Raw genomic sequence first — 26,722 nt, forward strand, 5'->3', positions numbered from 1 at the left:
TTATATTATATTATATTATGATTATATTTAGAATGTTTGTTTTAGAAGTGTAGTGCAATGTGAACATCATGGAAACCAACTGAATCTATAATGTAACATTATCAGCTAGTTTCATGGGAGAGGAGAGCGTCGTCTAGCTGACCTCTACCATAGCTGCCAGAGCTCCACTGAAGGCAGCGTTGTAGTCACAAGCAACCTCGTTGTGCTGGTAGTCTGTGCGCACGTCGGTGTAGCCGTCATTCTGCAACCAAAACGACACCTTTAAGCTGGTCTATAGACTTAAGTATGAACAACACGCATTAATCACATCGGGAGGGATAGTTGAATTTACTTAAAGATACAAAGTCCAGAATGAAATCATTTGAGCTATAGTACAAACACTTTCATCAATTAAACTGAATTTATGTAATGTATATATTCATTAATTAATTTACATGTTGTTCTAATAAATAATGAAAGTACAGTTATAAATAACAAAATGTTAATTTATGTTTCTAATAGTAACATTATTTTCTTTTAATTTACGTTGTTAAATAATGACAAATAAAATAAGCCTCAGAACTAATGGCATAAAATATGTTCCATGGATATGCTGTTATCTGTTCACAACATCATATTGCAATTATTCTCCCCAGACTCATCAATATGTTTATTCCCACGCATAACCAAAATTTGTTTTGAACTTACCCCGTCAGGACCACCGACGAGAGCGCCGTAGAGAGTGTGAGGGTTGGGACCTGGCTGGTTCTGACCCCAGTTGTCTTTCAAACAAGACTGTGGAGGAATCGGGCACGAGCTGGGGAGGAAACAATAATGTTCAGCAGGACAACAACTATTTAGACTTATTCATTATGCTAAATAAATTCTCCCGAGGAAGTAAATACAGCAAGTTAAAATCTTTTTATAGTGTATGTCATATGATTGCAACAATAACAAAAACACTCACAATACTATGATTGGAACGATACACAAATAACCCAAATAGATTTTACAAGTCGGACCGAAACGTCGTTGTAAGCTACTCTCTTTTATGTGCGGGTTATTTGTGTATTGCCACAATGCCTAAATAATCCTAAGTAAATAGATTAATACTTAAACGCAATCTTTTTTTTCGATTTTAAGCACAATTACAACTTATGAAAAGACATCTTCATCAAGGGCTGACACGGGAAAATTGGAAAAAACTATGTATCCCTGAGATGAAGAGACCTTGTATTCAAGCCCTCACGGATTGGCCAGCATAAGCTTAAGGCCCGAACAAGAGAGATACCTCCCATCTATACTTCTTCCATTCCCCAGCACACTTAGTTTTGGCCCCCCTGCTCCTTTGAGTGAACCAAGGGCTCATCCTGGCTTTTTCATTATTCCTGTTACCCTTGGGTGCAAACCTCTCCTCAGCTTCCTTGCATATTGTTGTCACATATTCCATCATCTCGTTTACTGACTTCCCTGCCAGTTCTCTGTCCCACTGAGCCCCGTTCAGGAATGTATTCATTCTCACGTAGTCCCCTTTCTTGTATTTTGGATTCATTCGTCCGGCTCTTCCTGCTTCCCCTTCCAATTGTAACTCTACTGTGTATTCGAATCTTAAAACCACATGATCGCTGGCCCCAAGGGGTCTTTAATATGTGATGTCCTCAATATCTGCACTATTCAAGGTGAATACTAGGTCCAGTCTCGCTGGTTCATCGTCTCCTCTCTTTCTGGTAGTGTCCCTTACGTGTTGGTACATGAACTTTTCCAGTACCACCTCCATCATCTTAGCCCTTCACGTTTCTTGGCCCCCATGTGGCTCCAAGTTTTCGCAAACAATTTCCTTGTGGTTGAAGTCACCCATGCTCGCATGAGCCCTTCTTGCCACTTCAGCCAGTGTGTCAAACATTGCTCTATTACTCTCATCATACTCTTGCCCTGGCCTCCTGCTGTTCTGTGGTGGGTTATACATCATTGCAATTACCACCTTGGCACCTCCAGACTGAAGCGTTGCTACTATGTAATCTCTTGCTTCTCCACTGTCTCCTCTATCCAGTTCATCAAAATCCCATCGGTTTTTTCACAAGCAGTGCCACTGCTGTGTGTATGTGTGTGTGTGTGTGCATATCAGTTACCATTCTGTCCTAGGCGCATGTCGATTAGACACGTATGTGTGTGTGTGTGTGTACTCACCTAATTGTACTCACCTAAATGTGGTTGCAGCTCCTGGCTCCGAGTCTTCACTGACCGCTACTGGGTCCTCCCTCTCCCTGCTCCATGAGCTTTATCATACCTCGTCTTAAAACTATGTATGGTTCCTGCCTCCACTACATCGCTTGGCAGACTATGCCACTTCCGAACAACTTTGTGGCTGAAGAAAAACTTCCTAACATCCCTTTGACTCATCTGAGTCTTTAGCTTCCAACTATGACCCCTTGTTTCTGTGTCCCATCTCTGGAACATCCTGTATGTGTGTGTGTGTGTGTGTGTGTGTGTGTGTGTGCGTGTGTGTGTGTGTGTGTGTGTGTGTGTGTGTGTGTGCGTGTGTGTGTGTGTGTGTGTGTGTGGGTGTGTGTGTGCGTGTGTGTGTGTGTGTGTGTGTGTGTGTGTGTGTGTGTGTGTGTGTGTGTGTGTGTGTGTGTGTGTGTGTGTGTGTGTGTGTGTGTGTGTGTGTGTGTGTGTGTGATTCTTGAATGGATCATCTGTTGTTTGGAGGGGTGTTACTGCATCATGTAAATGATCGTAATGACTTGGGTAGTAGAGTTGGTGGTAGTGACTGGCAGTAATTGTAGGGTGAATACCTGGAGCGGTGGTGGGGACGTGTGGGAGGATCTACACCATAGCCCACGACGAAGGAGTGTCCGAAGTCACCCAGGATGTATCCGAGCTGGCCTGTAGCCCACTCCGTGTTAGCGGCTGCATCTGCTGGGTCTCCATACTTGGCTGCCTGAAAAAGAAATCAAAGTTAACTTATTATATTGATGTTGATTATCGCCAGTTAGGTTTTTAGTGTCTACCAAGATACGAACATCTATTTAAGAGACTAATCTCTAATTCAGGGATTACAGCAGACTCATGGTATGTATATAAAAATGCGCATCACTCAGAGCATGTGCTTTCACAATATCTAACATTTTTCAAAATATTTTCTCGATTAACACCCTATCGTAAATAATTGTTAATGTTTATTTAGATTAGATGATTGAATTTTTACCTCTTTAATTTAATGCTTTCTTTCCTTATTCGTTAACGTTAATAGTGTTCTGAAATGCTTAAAGAATGATTCTACGCAAGTCATTAAAAGATACTGATATACAATAAGAATATTTACTGTTAATTAAGTAATGAACTTACAAAGAGGGAGAGGAAGGCAACGTTAGCAGCGTGACGGTTGGAGCCCCAAGCGTCCAGGTAGACAAGACCACCTGGGGTGTACTGAGCCTCAGTCTTCAGGTAAGAAAGGAACGCCTTTAAGGCTTCCTCGTATATGGTATTGCTGGGGTCTACCAGTGAGCCCAGAGCCTGTGGAGAAACAGGTGTAAGTTTAATATGTGGAGGAGCAACCGAATGTTAATGCTATTTATTTTGTGAGACAAAATTCCAAATCGGTCAGTGGAAACAAAGAGAAGGAATGTTTGAAGCTTAACTCTTAGGGCTCTCTTTAATCCTACATAGTTTATGAGACAGGAAGTATATGAGCTAAGCTGTGATAAGAAATACTAATGACAGCTAGTTAACTTAAAATTAACTTACGATAATATGAAAGATGCCAGTGAACCTATACAATTTGGGATATATCAGTAATGATAGGAGCTGAATATTTCATACGAAAAATCAGTCCAAAACTTTCATGAGATATGCCCTCTTATGGGGAAACCCCTCAAGGAAGGATCCTTGATGTTGGTGAGGGGCTCTTGATTTAGGGAATTGGATCTGTGCTCCAGTTCCCCGAATTAAGCCTGAATGCCTTCCACATTCCCCCCCCCAGGCGCTGTATAATCCTCCGGGTTTAGCGCTTCCCCCTTGATTATAATAATAATAATCTTATGGGGAAAAAGGTCCCTTCATGCTCGTAAAGGGCTCTTGAAGCATGGAACTGAAGCTACTCTTCCCTTCCTTGGTTCCGTTATGATTGTGGAAAATACTGTATATATTTTCCAGAAATTCAGTATTTATATGTAAATAGATGGCCATACTGTATTTAATAATATTTATGTCATAGAAAACGGAAAGCCTGCGTCTGCGCAGATGGGACTCGCCATCTTGGTTTTGAATTGAACAGAACGTTAGAGTGAATGGGAAGAATTTTTGGTGCTCTAGAGGTTAAAATTGGGCTGACACCTCTCAAATAGGAGGCGAAATTGTTGGATGTGCATTCCTGCATAATTTGAGTATCAGGCGACTGGACAACACAGCTCCAGGAACCTCAGGTAAGTCTGTTTATATTTAATTCTGGCCAGTAATTTCATAAATTTAGACAGTGAGGTTTTCTGGGTATAATACACATTAATCTCCAGTCAAATTGGTGAGTGATATTAAGATATATTTTCCTTCTGTTATGTAATTGTGTATATATATATATATATATATATATATATATATATATATATATATATATATATATATATATATATATATATATATATATATATATATATATATATATATATATATATATATATATATATATATATATATATATATATATATATATATACAGTCCACAATATACAATCCACAAATTTATATATTTACCAACATTCCTGGTGTATGTAGATTTCATTTAATAATAGGTCCAGAGCAACTTGTGGATATGACAGTGGTAGGTATCGAAGGGGGACATTTTTTGCCACCTAGGTGTCCCAAATTCCTACTTGTCTAACTGATAAAAAATAATTATCTTTGTTCATTTACTGTTATGTATGTAATGATACATTCAGCTAAATGCAATTTTCCACAATGATAATCATCATTCTCCAGACACTGTATCAGTTAGTTAGTTAAAGATTAGCCGGTATTCTCCCGGCCCGGGCCTTTTCCAAGTAGTGGCCCGGCCTTGGCTCCCTCTTTAGGGAGTGTCTGAGACCTAAGTCTCCCATGGGAGGAGGCACAAGTACCTCCTCATCTTTGGGACCAACTGTCCCCAGGCCTAGCCACAAGCTAGGCCTCTCTGGTCTGCCATCCCCGCCCCAAGGGGGCAAATGGGAATGACAGTCTTGTGAGCTAAAGGCTTGGGCTCAGGCACCTACCCTACCCTAGAAGGGTTAGGCATGGTGTCGATCTTGACACACTGTATCAGCACTACGAAACTGGTACTTCCCTGTCAATATACTAATAATAATTTAAGAGTTTCTTTACATAAACTTTAGCAGGAAGACTCGAGCAAAGTAAAGAATCTTTTGCTATATGCCACTGCATATATAATTGTAAATAATTAAGGGATGAAGATTACTGCTATCTATTATTATTTGGCAGATATAAAATAGGGGTTGTAGTTGCCAGAACATATGAAATAGTGTGCGTCTGCAAATATCGCCCTTAAAACATTAGTTATCCATCTCATTATTTTAAATTTCCATTTTCTTTGATTATTGCTATTTCGTGTTTTAGTTTATTATGTTTCAGGTTTTTTATGTATAAAGCCTATTGATTGCAATTCAGTTTTTAAATTAATAAATTAACAAGGAAAATGGTTATAAGTAAAACCACAATTTTTAAATATTAACTTTAGTAAAAGAAATGAGAAAATACTAATTAGATTGTCTTTAGCTTAACGAGATGCAACGTTATGCAGCTGCTCTTATTGTCTGATCACGTGAGGGGACTGTTGTTGTCCCAGTACTAACTGAAGAATCAGTAACGTGAACTGATTTTTTTTATATTCCCTGAAAAATATTACTATAAGCTGTATTATGATTACACTGCCGAATTATGCCACCGATACACAAGAAGCAGCTGAAAAATTACCTTACTGAAGACACTAGTGGCTAGAGGTTTATATGAATGACAGGATTAAGATTTTTATTCGGGCTATTCCGTTAATTATATCGTCCCAGTTGAAATATAAACACTTTAGCAGTATAATGTGATCCTTTACTGAAAACGTCAAACACAGATCTACCTGCGTGAACGAACGAAAGAACAAGTTCAGGTAAAATCCCAAATGGGATGAGCGGGGAAGACGGGACAGACGAAGATTAGCTCTGGAGAGGAGTGTTCTTAGTCGTAGAAATAGAGCCAGGGCTTAATCCAGCAGCTAAGGCGATCGTGGGACAGACATTGATAACAGAACTTCAGGCTCTTCTGTTGGGACTCCGGTGGGGTGAGCGGGGAGGACGGGACAGGCGAAGATTAGCGCTAGAGAGTAGTGTAGAATGAGCCATGTCTTAACCCAAAAGCTAAGGCGAACGTGGGGCAGAGAATGAACAGCGCAAGGTACCTGACAGAGAATCCAATGTTATTTGTAAATAGGGTTAGGAGCAGGATCATACAAGGAGTAGAAAAGGTTATGTTGGTTTGTGGGTCTGCGAATGTCGATCTTGCCTCTCTCGAATTACCCCGTGTTGGGAGAGACTTCGCTTAGAGTGGTGCTTGCTGGACCTTCGTCTTCCTCTTCACCATCAGGATTGGTGCGTCGGTGGTTGCCTAAGGGCAGGAAGCCTTTTGCTGCCTGAAGTCTCTATGTCTGTCGACTGCACGCCGTACAGCCAGTCTTGCCGCCGCTCAGGTTATACAGTGCTCCATCAAGCTACAGTTCACCTCCTCAGTGTCCTGAACCAGGCAAGTACGTGTCTACTTACACGTACTTGACTAGCTGAGTAATCTCACTTTTTAGCCGATTGTCACCGCCACAACTGTTCATTCATTTTTACGTAACTAGATGATGCCTTCCTGGAGGTTACCTGGAGGTTATTCCGGGGATCAACGCCCCCGCGGCCCGGTCCATGACCAGGCCTCCCGATGGATCAGGGCCTGATCAACTAGGCTCTTACTGCTGGCCGCACGCAGTCCAACGTACGAGCCACAGCCCGGCTGATCCGACACTGCCTTTAGGTATCTGTCCAGCTCTCTCTTGAAGGCAGCCGGGGGTTTATTGGCAATTCCCCTTATGCTTGATGGGAGGCTGTTGAACAGTCTTGGGCCCCGGACACTTATGGTGTTTTCCCTTAGTGTACCAATGGAGCCCCTACTTTTTATTGGGGGCATTTTGCATCGCCTGCCCAGTCTTTTACTTTCGTATGGAGGGAATTCTGTGTGCAGATTTGAGACCATTCCTTCCAGGATTTTCCAAGTGTAGATTATGATATATCTCTCCCTCCTGCGTTCCAACGAGTACAAGTAAAATGCTTCCAAGCGTTCCCAGTAGTTAAGGTGCTTGACAGAACTTATACGTGCAGTAAAGGATCTCTCTACACTCTCTAGGTCTGCGATTTCACCTGCTTTGAATGGAGATGTTAATGTACAACAGTATTCCAGCCTAAAGAGAACAAGTGATTTGAAAAGGATCATCATTGGCTTGGCATCTCTCGTTTTGAACGTTCTCATTATCCATCCTATCATTTTCTTTGCACGTGCGATCGTGGCACTGTTGTGATCCTTGAAAATGAGATCCTCAGACATTACTACTCCCAGGTCCCTTACAGTATTTTTCCGCTCTATTGTATGGCCAGAGTCTGTAGTATACTCTGTTCTAGTTATTATCTCCTCCAGTTTTCCATAACGGAGTAGATGGAATTTGTCCTCATTGAACATCATATTGTTTACCGTTGCCCACTGGAAAACTTTGTTTATATCTTCTTGGAGGTTAACCGCGTCCTCAGCAGATGACAACCTCATGCAGATCCTAGTATCATCCGCAAAGGATGATACGGTGCTGTGATGTATATCTCTGTCTATGTCTGATATGAGGATGAGGAATAAGATGGGGGCGAGCACTGTGCCTTGTGGAGCAGAGCTCTTCACTATGGCAGCCTCCGATTTAACTTTGTTGACCACTACTCTTTGTGTTCGATTTGTTAGGAAGTTGAAGATCCATCTCCCCACTTTCCCAGTTATTCCTTTAGCACGTATTTTATGGGCTATTACGCCATGATCGCATTTGTCAAATGCTTTTGCAAAATCTGTGTATATTACATCTGCATTCTGATTTTCTTCCAGTGCATCCAAGGCACCACCCCCCACCCCCGTTCCACTCTCCCTCTACCGCCCACACCTGCCTCTGCCTCTTCTAAATCCAATTCCTTCTCACTAAACCTTAAATTCTCTAATCCTGATGCCACTATATGTCCTGAAAATTTATTATATCAGATCACTGGTGCACCTCAACTTCAAGTCTTTAAAACCAACTCAGGCGATCTTAATACTTGGGAATTCTTCGTTTGCCTAACCCTTGGGCACGACCTACTTCCACATTGGACAAATGTGACATCACCTACGACTGCTGCACCTCTCCTGCCTACGGTTTATAAGCTGCTTCGCCGTATTCTATTCAAGTTTGATGGACTGACCACCTCATTCTCCTCCTGTTCTTCAAGTTTCTCCTATGTATGGACTGATGAAGCCACTGTGTGGCGAAACCTTTCCTCAATAAAGTTACCCAAGAGTTGCACATGTGTCTAATTTATCAACGTGTCGGTTCTCTGAACCATTCATCTGCACTTCTTTATATAAATCCCGGCAATCTATTTGCCTTATTACGCACGGTTAGGCACTGCTGTCTTGGCTTAAGATTGCTGCTTACCATAACCCCCAAATCCTTTTCGCATTCTGTACGGCTAAGTTCAACATTATTAAGCTGGTAGGTGCTAGGGTTATGGACATTTCCGAGCTTGAGAACTTTACAATTATCTACACTGAACTGCATCTGTCACTTTTCTGACCACGAATTGAATTTGTTTAAATCCTCCTGAAGTTGTGAGACATCAACGTCTTAATCGATTATCCTACCTATCTTCGTGTCATCAGCAAATTTGCTTATGTCACTAGTAATTCCCTCGTCAAGGTCGTTTATATATATTATAAACAACAATGGGCCTAAAACTGATCCCTGCGGAACGCCACTTGTTACAGATCCCCACTCAGATTTAACCCCATTTATGCACACTCTCTGCTTCCTATTAGTGAGCCATGACTCGATCCATGACAGCATTTTTCCCCCAGTGCCATGAGCAGCCACTTTCTTCAACGGTCTCTGATGTGGTACTCTATCAAAAGCCTTACTAAAATCTAAATAAACAATATCGAATTCTTTATCCTGATCAACGGCCTCAAAAGCTTTGCTGAAGAAGGTTAATAAATTAGTTAGGCAGGAACGGCCCCTGGTGAATACATGTTGAATGTCATTAATCAAATTATGCCTATCGAGATGGCTTCTTATATTATCAGCTATAACTGACTCTAGTAATTTGCCTACAATTGAGGTTAGGCTTATTGGGCGGTAATTTGACGGTAACGGCTTGTCCCCTGCTTTAAAAATAGGAATTACATTAGCCATCTTCCACATATCAGGCACTACACCTGTTTGAAGAGATAAATTAAAAATATTAGTTTATCTCTTCAAACAGGTGTAGTGCATGATATGTGGAAGATGGCTAATGTAATTCCTATTTTTAAAGCAGGGGACAAGTCGTTACCGTCAAATTACCGCCCAGTAAGCCTAACCTCAATTGTAGGCAAATTACTAGAGTCAATTATAGCTGATAATATAAGAAGCCATCTCGATAGGCATAATTTGATTAATGATACTCAACATGGTTTCACCAGGGCTCTACTTCACCTAGTTTATAGCTTCGAGGGTTATTTTCATTACCAAGGACTAATACCTTACACTTATCCACACTGAACTTCATCTGCCATTTTTCAGAGCAAGCCATTAATTTGTCCAAATCCTCCTGGAGTTCACTGCTATCCTCCTCAGAATGAATTATACGGCCTATCTTTGTATCATCAGCAAATTTACTCATGTCACTCGTAATCCTTTCATCAAGTTCATTAATGTAAACTATGAACAAGAGAGGGCCTAAAACTGATCCTTGTGGAACGCCACTAGTGACTAATCCCCATTCAGATTTGACCCCATTAATGGAAACTCTCTGCTTTCTATTGGTAAGCCATGCCTTTATCCATGCTAAAACTTTACCTCCTATACCATGAGCTGCCACTTTTCTTAAGAGTCTCTTGTGAGGTACTCTAACGAAGGCTTTACTAAAATCCAAATAAACAATATCAAATTCTTTATCACTGTCCACTGTCTCAAATGTTCTATTGAAGAACGTCAGTAAATTTGTCAGGCAGGAACGTCCTCTCGTGAACCCATGCTGAGATTCATTAATCAAATTATGCTCTTCAAGGTGACTTCTAACAATGTCAGCTATAATTGATTCTAATAACTTGCCCACTATAGATGTCAGGCTTATTGGACGGTAATTTGAAGGGGTGGACTTATCCCCTGATTTGAATATAGGAACCACATTAGCCATCTTCCACAACTCTGGCACAACACCGGTAAGGATGGACGCATTAAACACAGTCGTTAATGGCTGACTAAGCTCCATCTTGCATTCCTTAAGTACCCTGGAAAACAACTCATTGGGTCCCGGGGACTTATTTTGCTTCAGTTTGTCTATCTGTTTGATAACCATGTCCCTCGCGACAGTAATATTAGTTAATTTAAATTCATCAGGAACTAAATAATTGTTAATTTCTGGAATCTCATTTACGTCTTCCTGTGTAAAAACTGACAAAAATTAGTCATTAAATAAGGAACACATTTCCAGTTCGTTATCCGTCAGCTGTCCATTCCCAATTTTCAGAGGTCCTACATTTTCCTTCACCTTCGTCCTATACACTTGAAAGAACCCCTTTGGATTGACCTTTGATTCATTAGCAACTCTAATTTCATAGTCACGTTTAGCCTTTCTAATCCCCTTTTTTACTTCTCTTTTAAGCTGAACATATTGGTCAGTAAGGTTAATCTCTCCTCTTCTGATGCGCCTATAAATTCCCCTTTTCTCCCCTAATAGTTGCTTTAGCCTCCTGTTAACCCATTTGGGATCGTTATTATTAGACCTAATTTCTCTCTGGGGAATGTATATACTCTGAGCACGGCGTACATTAATAAGAAAAAAATCATAAATGCAGATCCCTTCGTAATCATGAGTATGATCATCGTCAATAAAATCATTATTAGCTAGATAACCTCAATCGAGATTTGACAGGTGTTCCCTAAGTCCATTATAATCGGCAGAACGAAAATCCTAAATTTTTACCGTATTATAATTATTCTTGTATTCCCAGTTGATGCTAAAAGTGATGGATTTGTGATCACTTGCGCCAAGCTCTTCAGTGATCTCCAGATTATTTACGAGTGTTTCCTTATTTGACAAGACTAAGTCTAGCAAATTATTACCCCTGGTAGGTTCTGTTACACACTGGTTCAGAAAACAGTACTGAACTGTTTCCATAAAGTCACTGGACTCCAGATTACCGGTCAAAGAATTCCAGTGAATTTGACTAAAGTTAAAATCCTCTACTATCACTATGTTATTGTGTCTAGAAGCCCTAACAATTTCGTCCCAAAGAAGTCTCCCTCTATCGTGAACCAAGCCTGGAGGTCGGTATATTACATCTAGAATTAGTTTTTCTTGACCTTCTACAAACTCTACCCAAACATATTCTGTTACTGTTCCATCTATTTTTATACCTTTTTTTATGCAACAGTTAATATTTTCTCTTACATATCATGCAACTCCTCCCTCCTTCCCATTACATCTATCCACATGGGACAACTTAAACCCTTGAATATTAAACTCAGCAATCATATCCCGACTCTTTAAATCATACCACGTTTCAGTTAATGTAATGATATCAAAGTTCCCAGCACATGCTACCAAACGTAGTTCATTAATCTTATTTCTTGCACTTCGACTGTTAGCATAAAATACCATTATATGTTTTTTCTTCTGCACATTTTTCCTATTCATCTTTGTTTTTACACAATTTCGGAAATTATCATTACCCAGAGTTACTCCATGACAGTTACTATTAAGATTCTTAATATCAAAGCATAAGTTAATATATCCATACTCATTATTTATCATTTCTAAACCCATACCTCTAACTAATCCTAGTTTAAAGTCCTAACAACCCCCTCAACTGAGCTAGCAAGAAAACCCACACCTGCCCTGGATAAGTGAACCCCATCCCTGGCAAACATGTTATTTCGGCCATAGAAGTTGTCCCAGTTGTCAATGAATGGTACTGCATTATCCTTACAGTGTTTATCCAGCCAACAATTAATACTAATTGCTCTAGACAACCATTCATTTCCAACATCCCTTCTTGGCAAAATACCACATATAACAGGGCACCCCCCTTCCTAATTATGTCTATTGCTGTCCTGAACCTTCTAACTAAATCCTTACTTCTACGCTTGCCTACATCATTGCCTCCAACACTGAGGCAGATAATAGATTGATCCCATTACCTTTCATGATGTTGTCAAGCCGGCTAACAATATCCTCCATTCCAGCCCCAGGAGAGCAAACCCTCTGTTTTCTACTCCTATCTTTCAAGCAGATGGCCCTATCCATGTATCTAACCTGGCTATCCCCAACAACAACAATATTCTTACCTTCCTTGGTGTCGTTCGTCGTGACGTTCCCAGTAGTCGACTCACATTCGTCGGGTAGCACAGAATGCATTAGATGTTTCCACAGCAGTTTCTTTCTTCTTCATTGTTTCTACCTTTCCATTCGTCTTCTTGATCGTCAACTTCCTTCCATGCTGTCCAGCCACTGTTCATTTTTCCTTCTTGACCTGAGGACTCAAAACAGGAGGACTACTACGAATCCTCTTGTTTTCCTCAGTCAATCGCCGTATCTCCATCTTCGCTACCTTCAATTCTTCCTTAAGCTGCTGGTAAAGCTGCTCGATGGAGGGCATCTTGGTTCACTCCAAGGAGAGTACACTAACGTCCTCACTGAGCTAAGTACACATCACCACTGAGCTAACTACACGTCACCACAGCTAAGTACACGTAACCACTGAGCTAAGTACACATCACCACTGGGCTAAGTATACGTCACCACTGCAGTCATTACAAGGGATTGTGTATACTTATACTGTACCACTTATCTGTATATCCAACAACTTCAACCAGAACAACGGCTTCTATAGCATAGCTGAACCCCTTGCCAAAAAACTTCTTCATTGCTATCCCACATAAGAATGGAGGAACACTGCAGAAGGTCTACTCATATACTTATCCAATCTCTTTTTAAAGCTATCCTAGGTTCTAGACTCTATCACCCTACTCGGAAGATTGTCACATGCAGCATTCTCCACCTGACCTTGCATTCTCTTCTTATAAATACTCACGTATCATTCACCCAGGTAGATCTGTTTGTCAGTAAAGGATCAAATTATGCTGCTTAAGTGTTTATATTTCCATTGTGTCGGTATTTTACACCATCTATTTCCATCGTCCCATTTATCATCCAGTGGAATAAACACCATTTTTTCTAATTTTCATCTTGTAAGGTCTCGAAACTCATGAAAAGTTACGCCATCGCTTGAGAAGGACATTCTAATACAACTTTTCCAGGAACCACAATGATGTCTTCATTTGGAGCAATTAGATTCACCTATAATTAATAATCTACTGTATAACTATGATATAATTAATATTTTACTGTACAATTATGATATAATTCTTAGTGTTAAGTAGTCAGTAAGCCAATAATGTTAAATGGGCTAAGAATAATAGAGGTTCTCTTTGCACTGAAACCCATTAATGTAAATACATAATCTCAATGTACTATTTGCAAAGACATAAATAAATAAATAAATAAATAGGATCTCAAGTTTCAAGTCAGAGGGCCCTAGGATACCTTTTTGTTTTTTTCTATATTCCTTGTACTTCATTCTTTTTTTCAGCAGGTGTCAACATATTCAGTATACACCTTTTCAATAATTCATATTCAATAATTTTTATGTCCACTTTCTGTGTCTATCTAGTGCGTTTTATTACTACACGTAAATAACAATACTAATTACTTACATAAGCGCCGGCCTTTTTATCATCCCAAGAAAACTGTAGTGCTCCCTCGTCCAGAGTAAACTCATCCCAGGCTGCCTGAGCCTTGGTGAGATAGGTGGCATCTTCTGTAGCTCGGTACAGCCACAGCGCTCCCCACAGCAGCTCATCTCCGTACCCGCTCCACGACCTGTTATCATGGTAAAATCTCATACCATTCGATGGGTAGACAATGATTTTCCTCTTAGAAAAGCTAAATCCCTACCTTTCCACTTTTACACCTTAGCTCGACTGCCTACGAAATATATATATATATATATATATATATATATATATATATATATATATATATATATATATATATATATATATATATATATATATATATATATATATATATATATATATATATATATATATATATATATATATATATATATATATGTATATATATATATATATATATATATATATATATATGTATATATATATATATATATATATATATATATATATTATATATATATATATATATATATATATATATATATATATATATATATATATATATATATATTATTTTTTATTATCACACTGGCCGATTCCCACCAAGGAAGGGTGGCCCGAAAAAGAAAAACTTTTACCATCATTCACTCCATCACTGTCTTGCCAGAAGGGTGCTTTACACTACAGTTTTTAAACTGCAACATTAACACCCCTCCTTCAGAGTGCAAGCACTGTACTTCCCATCTCCAGGACTCAAGTCCGGCCTGCCGGTTTCCCTGAACCCCTTCATAAATTTTACTTTGCTCACACTCCAACAGCACGTCAAGTATTAAAAACCATTTGTCTCCATTCACTCCTATCAAACACGCTCACGCATGCCTGCTGGAAGTCCAAGCCCCTCGCACACAAAACCTCATTTACCCCCTCCCTCCAACCTTTCCTAGGCCGACCCCTACCTCGCCTTCCTTCCACTACAGACTGATACACTCTTGAAGTCACTCTGTTTCGCTCCATTCTCTCTACTTGTCCAAACCACCTCAACAACCCTTCCTCAGCCCTCTGGACAACAGTTTTGGTAATCCCGCACCTCCTCCTAACTTCCAAACTACGAATTCTCTTCATTATATTCACACCACACATTGCCCTCAGACATGACATCTCCACTGCCTCCAGCCTTCTCCTCGCTGCAACATTCATCACCCATGCTTCACACCCATATAAGAGCGTTGGTAAAACTATACTCTCATACATTCCCCTCTTTGCCTCCAAGGACAAAGTTCTTTGTCTCCACAGACTCCTAAGTGCACCACTCACCCTTTCCCCCTCATCAATTCTATGATTCACTTCATCTTTCATAGACCCATCCGCTGACACGTCAACTCCCAAATATCTGAATACATTCACCTCCTCCATACTCTCTCATTCCAATCTGATATCCAATCTTTCATCACCTAATCTTTTTGTTATCCTCATAACCCTACTCTTTCCTGTATTCACTTTTAATTTTCTTCTTTTGCACACCCTACCAAATTCATCCACCAATCTCTGCAACTTCTCTTCAGAATCTCCCAAGAGCACAGTGTCATCAGCAAAGAGCAACTGTGACAACTCCCACTTTATGTGTGATTCTTTATCTTTTAACTCCACGCCTCTTGCCAAGACCCTCGCATTTACTTCTCTTACAACCCCATCTATAAATATATTAAACAACCACGGTGACATCACACATCCTTGTCTAAGGCCTACTTTTACTGGGAAATAATTTCCCTCTTTCCTACATACTCTAACTTGAGCCTCACTATCCTCGTAAAAGCTCTTCACTGCTTTCAGTAACTTACCTCCTACACCATACACCTGCAACATCTGTCACATTGCCCCCCTATCCACCCTGTCATACGCCTTTTCCAAATCCATAAATGCCACAAAGACCTCTTTAGCCTTATCTAAATACTGTTCACTTATATGTTTCACTGTAAACACCTGGTCAACACACCCCCTACCTTTCCTAAAGCCTCCTTGTTCATCTGCTATCCTATTCTCCGTCTTACTCTTAATTCTTTCAATAATAACTCTACCATACACTTTACCAGGTATACTCAACAGACTTATCCCCCCTATAATTTTTGCACTCTCTTTTGTCCCCTTTGCCTTTATACAAAGGAACTATGCATGCTCTCTGCCAATCCCTAGGTACCTTACCCTCTTCCATACATTTATTAAATAATTGCACCAACCACTCCAAAACTATATCCCCACCTGCTTTTAACATTTCTATCTTTATCTCTTCAATCCCGGCTGCCTTACCCCCTTTCATTTTACCTACTGCCTCACGACCTTCCCCCACACTCACAACTGGCTCTTCCTCACTCCTACAAAATGTTATTCCTCCTTGCCCTATACACGAAATCACAGCTTCCCTATCTTCATCAACATTTAACAATTCCTCAAAATATTCCCTCCATCTTCCCAATACCTCTAATTCTCCATTTAATAACTCTCCTCTCCTATTTTTAACTGACAAATCCATTTGTTCTCTAGGCTTCCTTAACTTGTTAATCTCACTCCAAAACTTTTTCTTATTTTCAACAAAATTTGTTGATAACATCTCACCCACTCTCTCATTTGCTCTCTTTTTACATTGCTTCATCACTCTCTTAACCTCTCTCTTTTTCTCCATATACTCTTCCCTCCTTGCATCACTTCTACTTTGTAAAAACTTCTCATATTCTAACTTTTTCTCCCTTACTACTCTCTTTACATCATCATTCCACCAATCGCTCCTCTTCCCTCCCACACCCACTTTCCTGTAACCACAAACTTTTGCTGAACACTCTAACACTACATTTTTAAACCTACCCCATACCTCTTCGACCCCATTGCCTATGCTCTCATTAGCCCACCTATCCTCCAATAGCTGTTTGTATGTTGCCCTAACTGCCTCCTCATTTAGTTTATAAACCTTTACCTCTCTCTTCCCTGATGCTTCTATTCTCCTTGTATCCCATCTACCTTTTACTCTCAGTGTAGCTACAACTAGAAAGTGATCTGATATATCCGTGGCCCCTCTATAAACATGTACATCCTGAAGTCTACTCAACAGTCTTTTATCTACCGATACATAATCCAACAAACTACTGTCATTTCGCCCTACATCACATCTTGTATACTTATTATCCTTTTTTTTCTTAAAATATGTATTAAATATAACTAAACCCCTTTCTATACAAAGTTCAATCAAAGGGCTCCCATTATCATTTACACCTGGCACCCCAAACTTACCTACCACACCCTCTCTAAAAGTTTCTCCTACTTTAGCATTCAGGTCCCCTACCACAATTACTCTCTCACTTGGTTCAAAGGCTCCTATACATTCACTTAACATCTCCCAAAATCTCTCTCTCTCCTCTACATTCCTCTCTTCTCCAGGTGCATACACGCTTATTATAACCCACTTTTCGCATCCAACCTTTACTTTAATCCACATAATTCTTGAATTTACACATCCATATTCTCTTTTCTCCTTCCATAACTGATCCTTCAACATTACTGCTACCCCTTCCTTTGCTCTAACTCTCTCAGATACTCCAGATTTAATCCCATTTATTTCCCCCCACCGAAACTCCCCTACTCCCTTCAGCTTTATTTCGCTTAGGGCCAGGACATCCAACTTCTTTTCATTCATAACATCAGCAATCATCTGTTTCTTGTCATCCGCACTACATCCACGCACATTCAAGCATCCCAGTTTTATAAAGTTTTTCTTCTTCTCTTTTTTAGTAAATGTCTACAGGAGAAGGGGTTACTTGCCCATTGCTCCCGGCATTTTAGTCGCCTCATACGACACGCATGGCTTACGGAGGAAAGATTCTTTTCCACTTCCCTATGGACAATAGAAGAAATAAAGAAGAACAAGAGCTATTTAGAAAAAGGAGAAAAACCTAGATGTATGTATATATATATATGCATGTGCGTGTCTGTGAAGTGTGACCAAAGTGTAAGTATATCTGTCCACACATATATATATATATATATATATATATATATATATATATATATATATATATATATATATATATATATATATATATATACGTATATATATATATGTCGTGCCGAATATGTAAAACTGGTCAATTAGCAAGAACTCATTTAAAATTAAGCCCTTTCTGAAATTTTCTCTTATACGTTTAAAGATATATTTTTTTCATTAATGTTAATGTAAAAATTTTTAATTTTGCACCAAAAGAATCTTATAAAACTTACCTAACCTTATTATAACAAGAGCAATTTATTTTAGCCTAACCCAACTAAATATGTTTACAATAATTTAGCACTAAACAAACACAATCAAATATATTTTTTTCGTTAGGTTCAGAATAGTTTTGGCAAAATTATTGCATACACAAATTTTCACTTGTCCTATATGGCAAGATTAGTGTTGCTATTTAAGCCAAGATCGCAAGTTCTGCCTATTCGGCACGACATATATATATATATATATATATATATATATATATATATATATATATATATATATATATATATATATATATATATATATATATATATATATATATATATATATATATATATATACATATATATATATATATATATATATATATATATATATATATATATATATATATATATATATATATATATATATATATATATATATATATATATATATATATATATATATATATATATATATATATATATATATATATATATATATATATATATGCAATAAGATCACAGTAAACAGGTGCTTTTAAAATATGCAAAACAACCACTGTGAAAGAGTAGTGAAATTCCAAGTGCTTTCGTGTCTACTCACATTGTCAAGGAACTATGAAAGTAATACATCAAAGGAAGGCAATTAAAGGGCTTAGACTACACCTCACAGTCAACCCCCACAACAAAGAAACACCTGACGCGCGACAATACAGCACTCATGAGAAAAGAGGAACACTGCAGTAGGTCCGCTGGTCCAACTAGACAGGTCCTCACGACATCCCACTAACAAAATATTCTACCCAAGAAATAAGGTTTATTATTTGTCCAATGTATTATTAAACTAACCAAATTTTATTAATTATAAATGAGTCTAATTTATATAAACGTAAGAAAATATTCATATTATTTTCAAAACTGCTTTTTATGAAACAAGATTCAATTATATTTCTGTCGACCATGGACTTGCTTGATACAACTTTCTCAACTTTTTGAAAATCAATTGGATGGTTAAAATCTCTCACATGAATAAATAGAGCATTGGAATCTTGTCCAGTTCTAATGCTATATTTATGTTGTTTTAATCTAAGTTCGAGATTTTTACCAGTTTGGCCGTAATAAACTTTATCGCAAATTTTACAAGGAATCTTATAGACACATCCGTCAGCATTTTGGGGGGAATTCTTTATCAAAAGTTTTTTTACTGTATCAAGATTTTTAAATACAACTTTAATATTAAAAGTCTTAAGAAGAGAAGGCATATCAACCAAGTTTTCATGGTAAGGGAGAACCAACATATTTTAGTTGAATAAGGTTGGTTGTCTCTTTTTGGGTTGTAAAAAGTATTTCTAGCAACTTTAAATGATTTATCAATTACATTTCTCGGGTATTTCAGATCAATGGCTATTTCATAAATTTTGGATATTTCTTCAAAACTTGCGGTCTTGGCTTAAATAGCAACGCTCATCTTGCCATATAGGACAAGTGAAATTTTGTGTATGCAATAATTTCGCCAAAATCATTCTGAACCTAACGAAAAAAATATATTTTACTGTGTTTGTCTAGTATTAAATTATTGTAAACAAATCTGAAATATATTTAGTTGGGTTAGGCTAAAATAAATTGTTCTTGTTATAATAAGGTTAGGTAAGTTTTCTAAGATTCTTTTGGTGCAAAATTAAAAATTTTTACATCAACATTAATGAAAAAAATATATCTTTAAACGTATAAGAAAAATTTTAGAAAGGACTTAATTTTAAATGAGTTCTTGCTAATTGACCAGTTTTACATATTCGGCACGACATATATATATATATATATATATATATATATATATATATATATATATATATATATATATATATATATATATATATATATATATATATGTAGATATATATATATATATATATATATATATATATATATATATATATGTATATATATATATATATATATATATATATATATATATATATATATATATATATATATATATATATATATATATTTCCCTTTTTCAACTTTATAAGAGGGTCTAAAACTCCAGACCGTCGCGTTAGCCACTGGACCAGCTAGCCACAATAAGATATGCCCAACTAGCCACGCTAGCTGGAGATTCGTCTGTAAAAACTTGCATTTATGGTCACATCGGCGCCTATGCGTATAGTGTAGAAATATACCTAGTTGGGTGAATCTTATTGTGGCTAGCTGGTCCAGTGGCTGACGCGACGGTCTGGAGTTTTGAGACTCTTAAATCGCGGGTTCTATTCCCGCCCGTGGCATGGTAAGTTTGAAGGAGACTGAATAAGACATTCTCTAGTGATTCGCGAAAATTTGAGAGAAATGTTCCAAATAGCAGGAAAGTCTCCTCTCATTCAACTTAAAAAATGAAATCTAAAAGTTGGAGGAAGAAAAACAAATATCTGATAACTTCTTAAAAATAACCCTTCGCGGATATCTAATTACATCTCACACGAACCTGTAGAAGTTGCCAGCGTCGGTGATGGATTCGTGGTACGCGAGGCGGTATTCGTCTCCGAAAGCATAGAGCTCCTTGGCAACGTCCAACATCTCGGCCGCATAGGCGGAGTCAACGTCCTGCACACAGTTAAAAACGTTAATTAGTTAAGTGCTCGTAATGTGATATATAGTAAAGAAAGAAGACATTAGACTCCACATACATGTAGGTTAGAACCTAGGTGCAGCAATCTTAAGAATTAGTTGTATGGACAAGACTGCTTGGTACCTACACGATAACTCTTGAGACAGTCTCTCTTGGAAGAAGTTTGTGAAGTCAATTGCAGCAACACCAAATTATGAACTCATATCCTCTGTGAGTGAAGGGGGATAGAGTGTAGAGGGATTTAAAGTTAACAGGAGCTGCTTTACCTTGAAGACAATAGAGGCGGCAGCGAGGGCAGCAGCAGTCTCACAAGCCAGTTCAGTTCCTGCAGAGCCATAAGACCTGTTACTCCTCACAAGATTACAAGTTTAAAACACATATCTCTGTCTCTTTAAAACCCTTTAGTCTTTCTTTTTCTGGTGAAGTTGAACCGGGTAGGTAGTCTAGGCCGAGAGCGGTGTATGTCTTATAGGGTTAATATATTCATTATCTTTGTAGAGTATGTTATTTTGTCAAAACAACCAGTCCCAAGACAATTAACAAACAGAGTAAGAACACAATCACAGTTGGTGACGGATAAAATTTAACTTGATGAATTATACAATATATGAACGTAATTTTTATAACCAACAATCAACCTTCCATACAAGACTGCAGCATAAAGAAGGCGTCGACTCAACTGACCTGGGGCACTCCTGTCAATCTTCATGGAGGGTCGCTCCATATGCATATCCTCAGGTCGACCCCAGAATCTGTGGTCAATATCTCCGCTTCCCACCTGATGAGCCCATAAAAATTGTTAGGTTAAAATGTGATGTAAAACCAGTCTACAATCATCACAAATATGCTTGAATTACTACTAATAATGAGCACCCTAAATATGAAGGTTTTAAAACTGACGCACCTGGCCGTATAATTCATATTCAGCAGTGTGAGCCTTGAGGAAGTAGTCGGTAGCCCACTTGACAGCAGCACGACCATATTCAGTTTGACCTAAGGGTAGATACACGTTACTACTGTCAGCTATGTGTTGTGGATGAGTTCGTGCAACAGATAACTTGACTTCCTTTTTAAATTTCGTGAGAAAATACTCACTCGAAAATTTCCAATTTGCCTTTCGCTGCCGGACGAAAGCAGGTAGTGTTTCTAATTTCATTATTCTCTGATAATTATACGCAATTATAGGTTAATACACGTCATCCTAATAAGCCTAACATAATCTAGCCTAATTGAAAATTACAAATATTAATTTTTTTTACTTTTCTTTTTAGTGCGCAGAAAGTTAGACGTGCTGTAGAAGACTTGTGGAAGTGTTGTTAATGTATTACTGATGTATCCGTAATATTCGGATGTTTCGTCGAGTAAGTACAAACGTGCTTTTTGTCGTTTTCTTGACAATCTAGAGATATCTTGCTGGTTTTTTGTGAACGTGTTGTTATAGTATTATTGTCATGATGTTAGCGTGTTGCTGGCACCTGCTATACTTGTTGTTAACATAGTGTAGAAGTCTTGCTGATGAATTACTAATGTGTCGTTGACATGTAGACATGTTACTGCTGTGTGTTGACGTTTTATTGCATGTTATGAAGGTGTAATTTATAACTTTTGAGAATGTATTTTGAACTGTTGCTTAAGTGCTCCTGGGATCTTCTTGAGAAATTGTTGACGTTTTAATTTAGCATTATTATTAGTATGGGCCAACAGGCCTATTGCAGTGTTCCTACTTTCTTATGTTCTTCTTATTTTTTTTTCTGAGATGGTGTGAACGTATTAATATGTTGAGGGCGAAGTAAGCAACATGTTCAATTTCTTTGAATCTTACTTAGATGGCGAGGGTTCGATTTCCAGATAGTTAGAGGGATGTTTGTACTTATATTTAAACGCTGCCCATGTATAGATATACATGTATATATATATATATATATATATATATATATATATATATATATATATATATATATATATATATATATATATATATATATATATATATATATATATATATATATATATATATATATATATATATATATATATATATATATATATATATATATCGGAAACAATAGTACTTTCCTAATTTAGAAAGAGAATAAATGAATAATTCATATTAATGTGTGTCTTTAGTAAGTCTTTAAAAATAACTTGAACTGTTTTAATTTACTTCCTTCAATCAATTTATTACTAAATATCTATGTTGATTTAATATTATTAATTCTGACACAATTCTTTAATATTACCATTGCTGTGTTCCTTCAAAATTAAAAAAATTAACAGTAAGTTGTATAAAAAAATCTAATAAACGAAACGTGCATTACTTACCAGCTTTCTCATAACCTTCAGCAAAGTCTATGAGTCCCCAGGCCAGGACGGTGGCTGTGTAGGCCATTGGGAAGCCGAACTTGACGTGGTCACCAGCTGTTGGGAAAAGGTGGTTCCAGGGTCAGGCAGGTGTAATTGTAGCTGACAGATGTGCCCATCTGTGCTGGTCATATTCGTATTCATTCATTCGTTCTCTCTCTCTCTCTTACACTCTCTCTCTCTCACCGTCATAATAACCGCCAGTAAGGTCATGACCCACATCAGAGCCATCGTCCAAGGCTGAGTCCCACCGCCATGGAGTAACTCGTTGATCTTCAGGCAGATGACCAGATCGCTGAGCCTCGTAGAACAGGATGGACATACACAGAACCTGCAGATGAAAAAAATGACTCAGTTTCTAGTACTTTCTTTATTAATATAATAATCACGTAGTGCATATACAGAAAATATGATAGTCTTTACAAGAAGCTGAATTTGCATAAATGTACTTATTTAGAAATAGTAAAACAGAAAGTGAATGAGAACTGTGTATTTCGGCATCACTTTATATCAAAATTAGGACCATTTCGTTATATATATTTTAAATTATATGTGCATTAGTCTGAGCTATGAGATGAATAACATAAATCACTAATTTTTACCTAGCATCGTGTCCCGTAAGTAATCAAAGCCTCTGAAGTCCAGTTACACAGGTGAGACTCATATTTCAGAAAATAAGAAAATTCGCAAAAGAGGCTATCAGTACATTAAATTAAATCTTCAGCAAAAATCTTGGGAATGTACTAACCTGAGAGTAATCATATTTCCCCATGCCTGTGGCCGCACATGGATTAGTGAAAGGCGTCACTGTGGTCCACTGCAACGACCCATCTGAAGGCAATTTATAAAGGAATATTTTGAAACTGCATGTATTTATATTGTAGATAAAGATGACATAATTATATTGTTTCAGCATTTTTTCTTATATTAATGTTATTTTTTAAATGATAGAAATAATTTCATTATAAATATCAAATTCAAATGTATTTCATAATTTGTTATTTGTTTCTTAGACTTCGTTTCAGTGATTTAGATAATTTTTTAAATAATATCAATAACTGGTCGAAATCGAAATTGAAAAAGCCAGGGTGTTACAATGAATAACAACTCACCACACGCCTCTTGGCCGTTCAGAGAGACCGAAACTACGTTCGGTCTGGTGCCTTCGTCGTAATGCGCCTGGAAGTGAACGCTCACGTAGCTGCCCGTTTCATAGAAGTTCTGATTAGTGATTCTGAAGTGAGTGTCGTCTATCTTTTCCACGCCGCCTTCCCAATACTATGAAATAATTAAGAAATACATTTCTGTTAACAGTCTCTCTCACTCTCTCTCTCTCTCTCTCTCTCTCTCTCTCTCTCTCTCTCTCTCTCTCTCTCTCTCTCTCTCTCTCTCTCTCTCTCTCTCTCTCTCTCTCTCTCTCTATATATATATATATATATATATATATATATATATATATATATATATATATATATATCCTAGGTAGTAGGCTGGTAAACAGCAACCACCCAGGGAGGTACTATCGTCCTGCCAAGTGAGTGTACAATGAAAACCTGTAATTGTTTTACATGATGGTAGGATTGCTGGTGTCTTTTGTCTGTCTCATAAACATGCAAGATTTCAGGTATGTCTTGCTACTTCTACTTACACTTAGGTCACACTACACATACATGTACAAGCATATATACACACACACCTCTGGGTATTCTTCTATTTTCTTTCTAGTTCTTGTTCTTGTTTATTTCCTCTTATCTCCATGGGGAAGTAGAACAGAATTCTTCCTCCGTAAGCCATGCGTGTTGTAAGAGGCTACTAAAATGCCGGGAGCAAGGGGCTAGTAACCCCTTCTCCCGTATAAATTACTAAATTTATAAGAGACACTTTCGTTTTTCTTTTTGGGCCACCCTGCTTTGGTGGGATACGGCCGGTGTGTTGAAAGAAAGATATATATATATATATATATATATATATATATATATATATATATATATATATATATATATATATATATATATATATATATATATATATATATATATATATATATATATATATATATATATATACATATATATATACTATATATATATATATATATATATATATATATATATATATATATATATATATATATATATATATATATATATATATATATATATATATATATATATATACACATATATGTATATACATACATATATGTATATATATATGTATATATATATGTATATATATATATATATATATATATATATATATATATATATATATATATATATATATATATATATATATATATATATGACACATTTTATTTAAAAATGTCAGCATTCTCCTCGTCAAGGACATAACTTAAAGATATACAAGGTCAAGCATGTCTAGGTACAACTCTTTTGATTTCAAGTTTCTATATCATAAATAAACTAAGACTGAGTAGTTTTTCAAGTTACTTTGCGCTATCTTGACGCTGGTGTAAATAACTGTTAAAACATTTCTGTGTCTGATTAAACTGGAAAATTTGGATTAAAAGACTAAATAATAATAGTTCAGACATTTACAACGAACACTGAAGTTTACTCACAGACAAGCTATTGACGGGGCTGTCGAAGGTGATGACAAAGTCGAGACCATTGATAGGGATGAGAGTCTCTGAAGTAATGTTACCGTCATACTGGTTCTGTGTCTCTGTCATGATGACGAGAGTATCACACTGAGCCGCCACTCCTGCAAAGTATATCACAGTATCACTGTATCTTAATTAGAGGTATACATGAATATCAATTACAGAATATATACTCCTTAAGTTCATACATTGTAAATCGACTTCAAATTTTACTCTTGTTGTTATGTCCAGTTTTAAAAATTAACTTTAATCGTATGACTTTGTAATTCGTATGAAGAATATTTAACTCGGCAAAACTAAGAAAATCTGACCTGATACCTCAGTTACTATATTTGTCCTTACTATATTGTAAAGAGCTTAAATTTAGAAATTCCCGGAAGGTGCAAGAGCCTAGGGCTAAGATGCTTCACTTTGCAACTTGTATGAAAAAAAGTGCTAATAAACTTTTTTTGTTTAAGTCAAATATTTTTTTAATTGTAAAATAAGCCACATCCCTGTACAAAATATTATTAGAAACTCTCGTCCCGAGGGCAACGTCAAACCTCTTAACAAATCAGAAAGTCAAACTAGGCCTAGGTGAGTGCATATGAGTGCTCTACCAGGATCCTACGTGAGGGTGACACCATGGATCGAATACCGAGGCCCTTCAGCTCAAAAGAGAATGTAACTAAAGACAGCCAGGACAGTTACTTTATCTTCATGCCCAGCTACAAGATTTAGTAGTGGACCTTTTCAATAACCCGACAATACCTGTCTGTAGAAGGGCCAAGCTGGCCACTCCAAGCAGGATAGTCTGAACGAGGACTCTGATCATCTCTACGGTTTGAGACAAACTGGTGCAGAAGGCAACTGTTTC

General features: G+C 37.4%; 1 protein-coding gene across 1 annotated transcript; it reads right to left on the minus strand.

Annotated features, from left to right (window-relative positions):
* Nucleotides 1–26,722, minus strand: LOC128687980 (uncharacterized). Its single transcript, XM_070083681.1, has 15 exons — nucleotides 26,617–26,722; nucleotides 25,825–25,967; nucleotides 24,353–24,518; nucleotides 23,989–24,071; nucleotides 23,427–23,571; nucleotides 23,202–23,297; nucleotides 21,784–21,872; nucleotides 21,564–21,657; nucleotides 21,146–21,204; nucleotides 20,736–20,854; nucleotides 14,033–14,198; nucleotides 3,328–3,495; nucleotides 2,775–2,920; nucleotides 688–796; nucleotides 1–241 (listed from the first exon to the last, which is right to left on the minus strand). Exons 1-15 carry the CDS (start codon nucleotides 26,678–26,680, stop codon nucleotides 134–136), a joined length of 1,755 nt encoding a protein of 584 aa, XP_069939782.1. The 5' UTR covers nucleotides 26,681–26,722; the 3' UTR covers nucleotides 1–133.

Source organism: Cherax quadricarinatus, chromosome 10, assembly GCF_038502225.1.
Source record: "Cherax quadricarinatus isolate ZL_2023a chromosome 10, ASM3850222v1, whole genome shotgun sequence".
Taxonomy (NCBI): Eukaryota; Metazoa; Arthropoda; class Malacostraca; order Decapoda; family Parastacidae; genus Cherax; species Cherax quadricarinatus.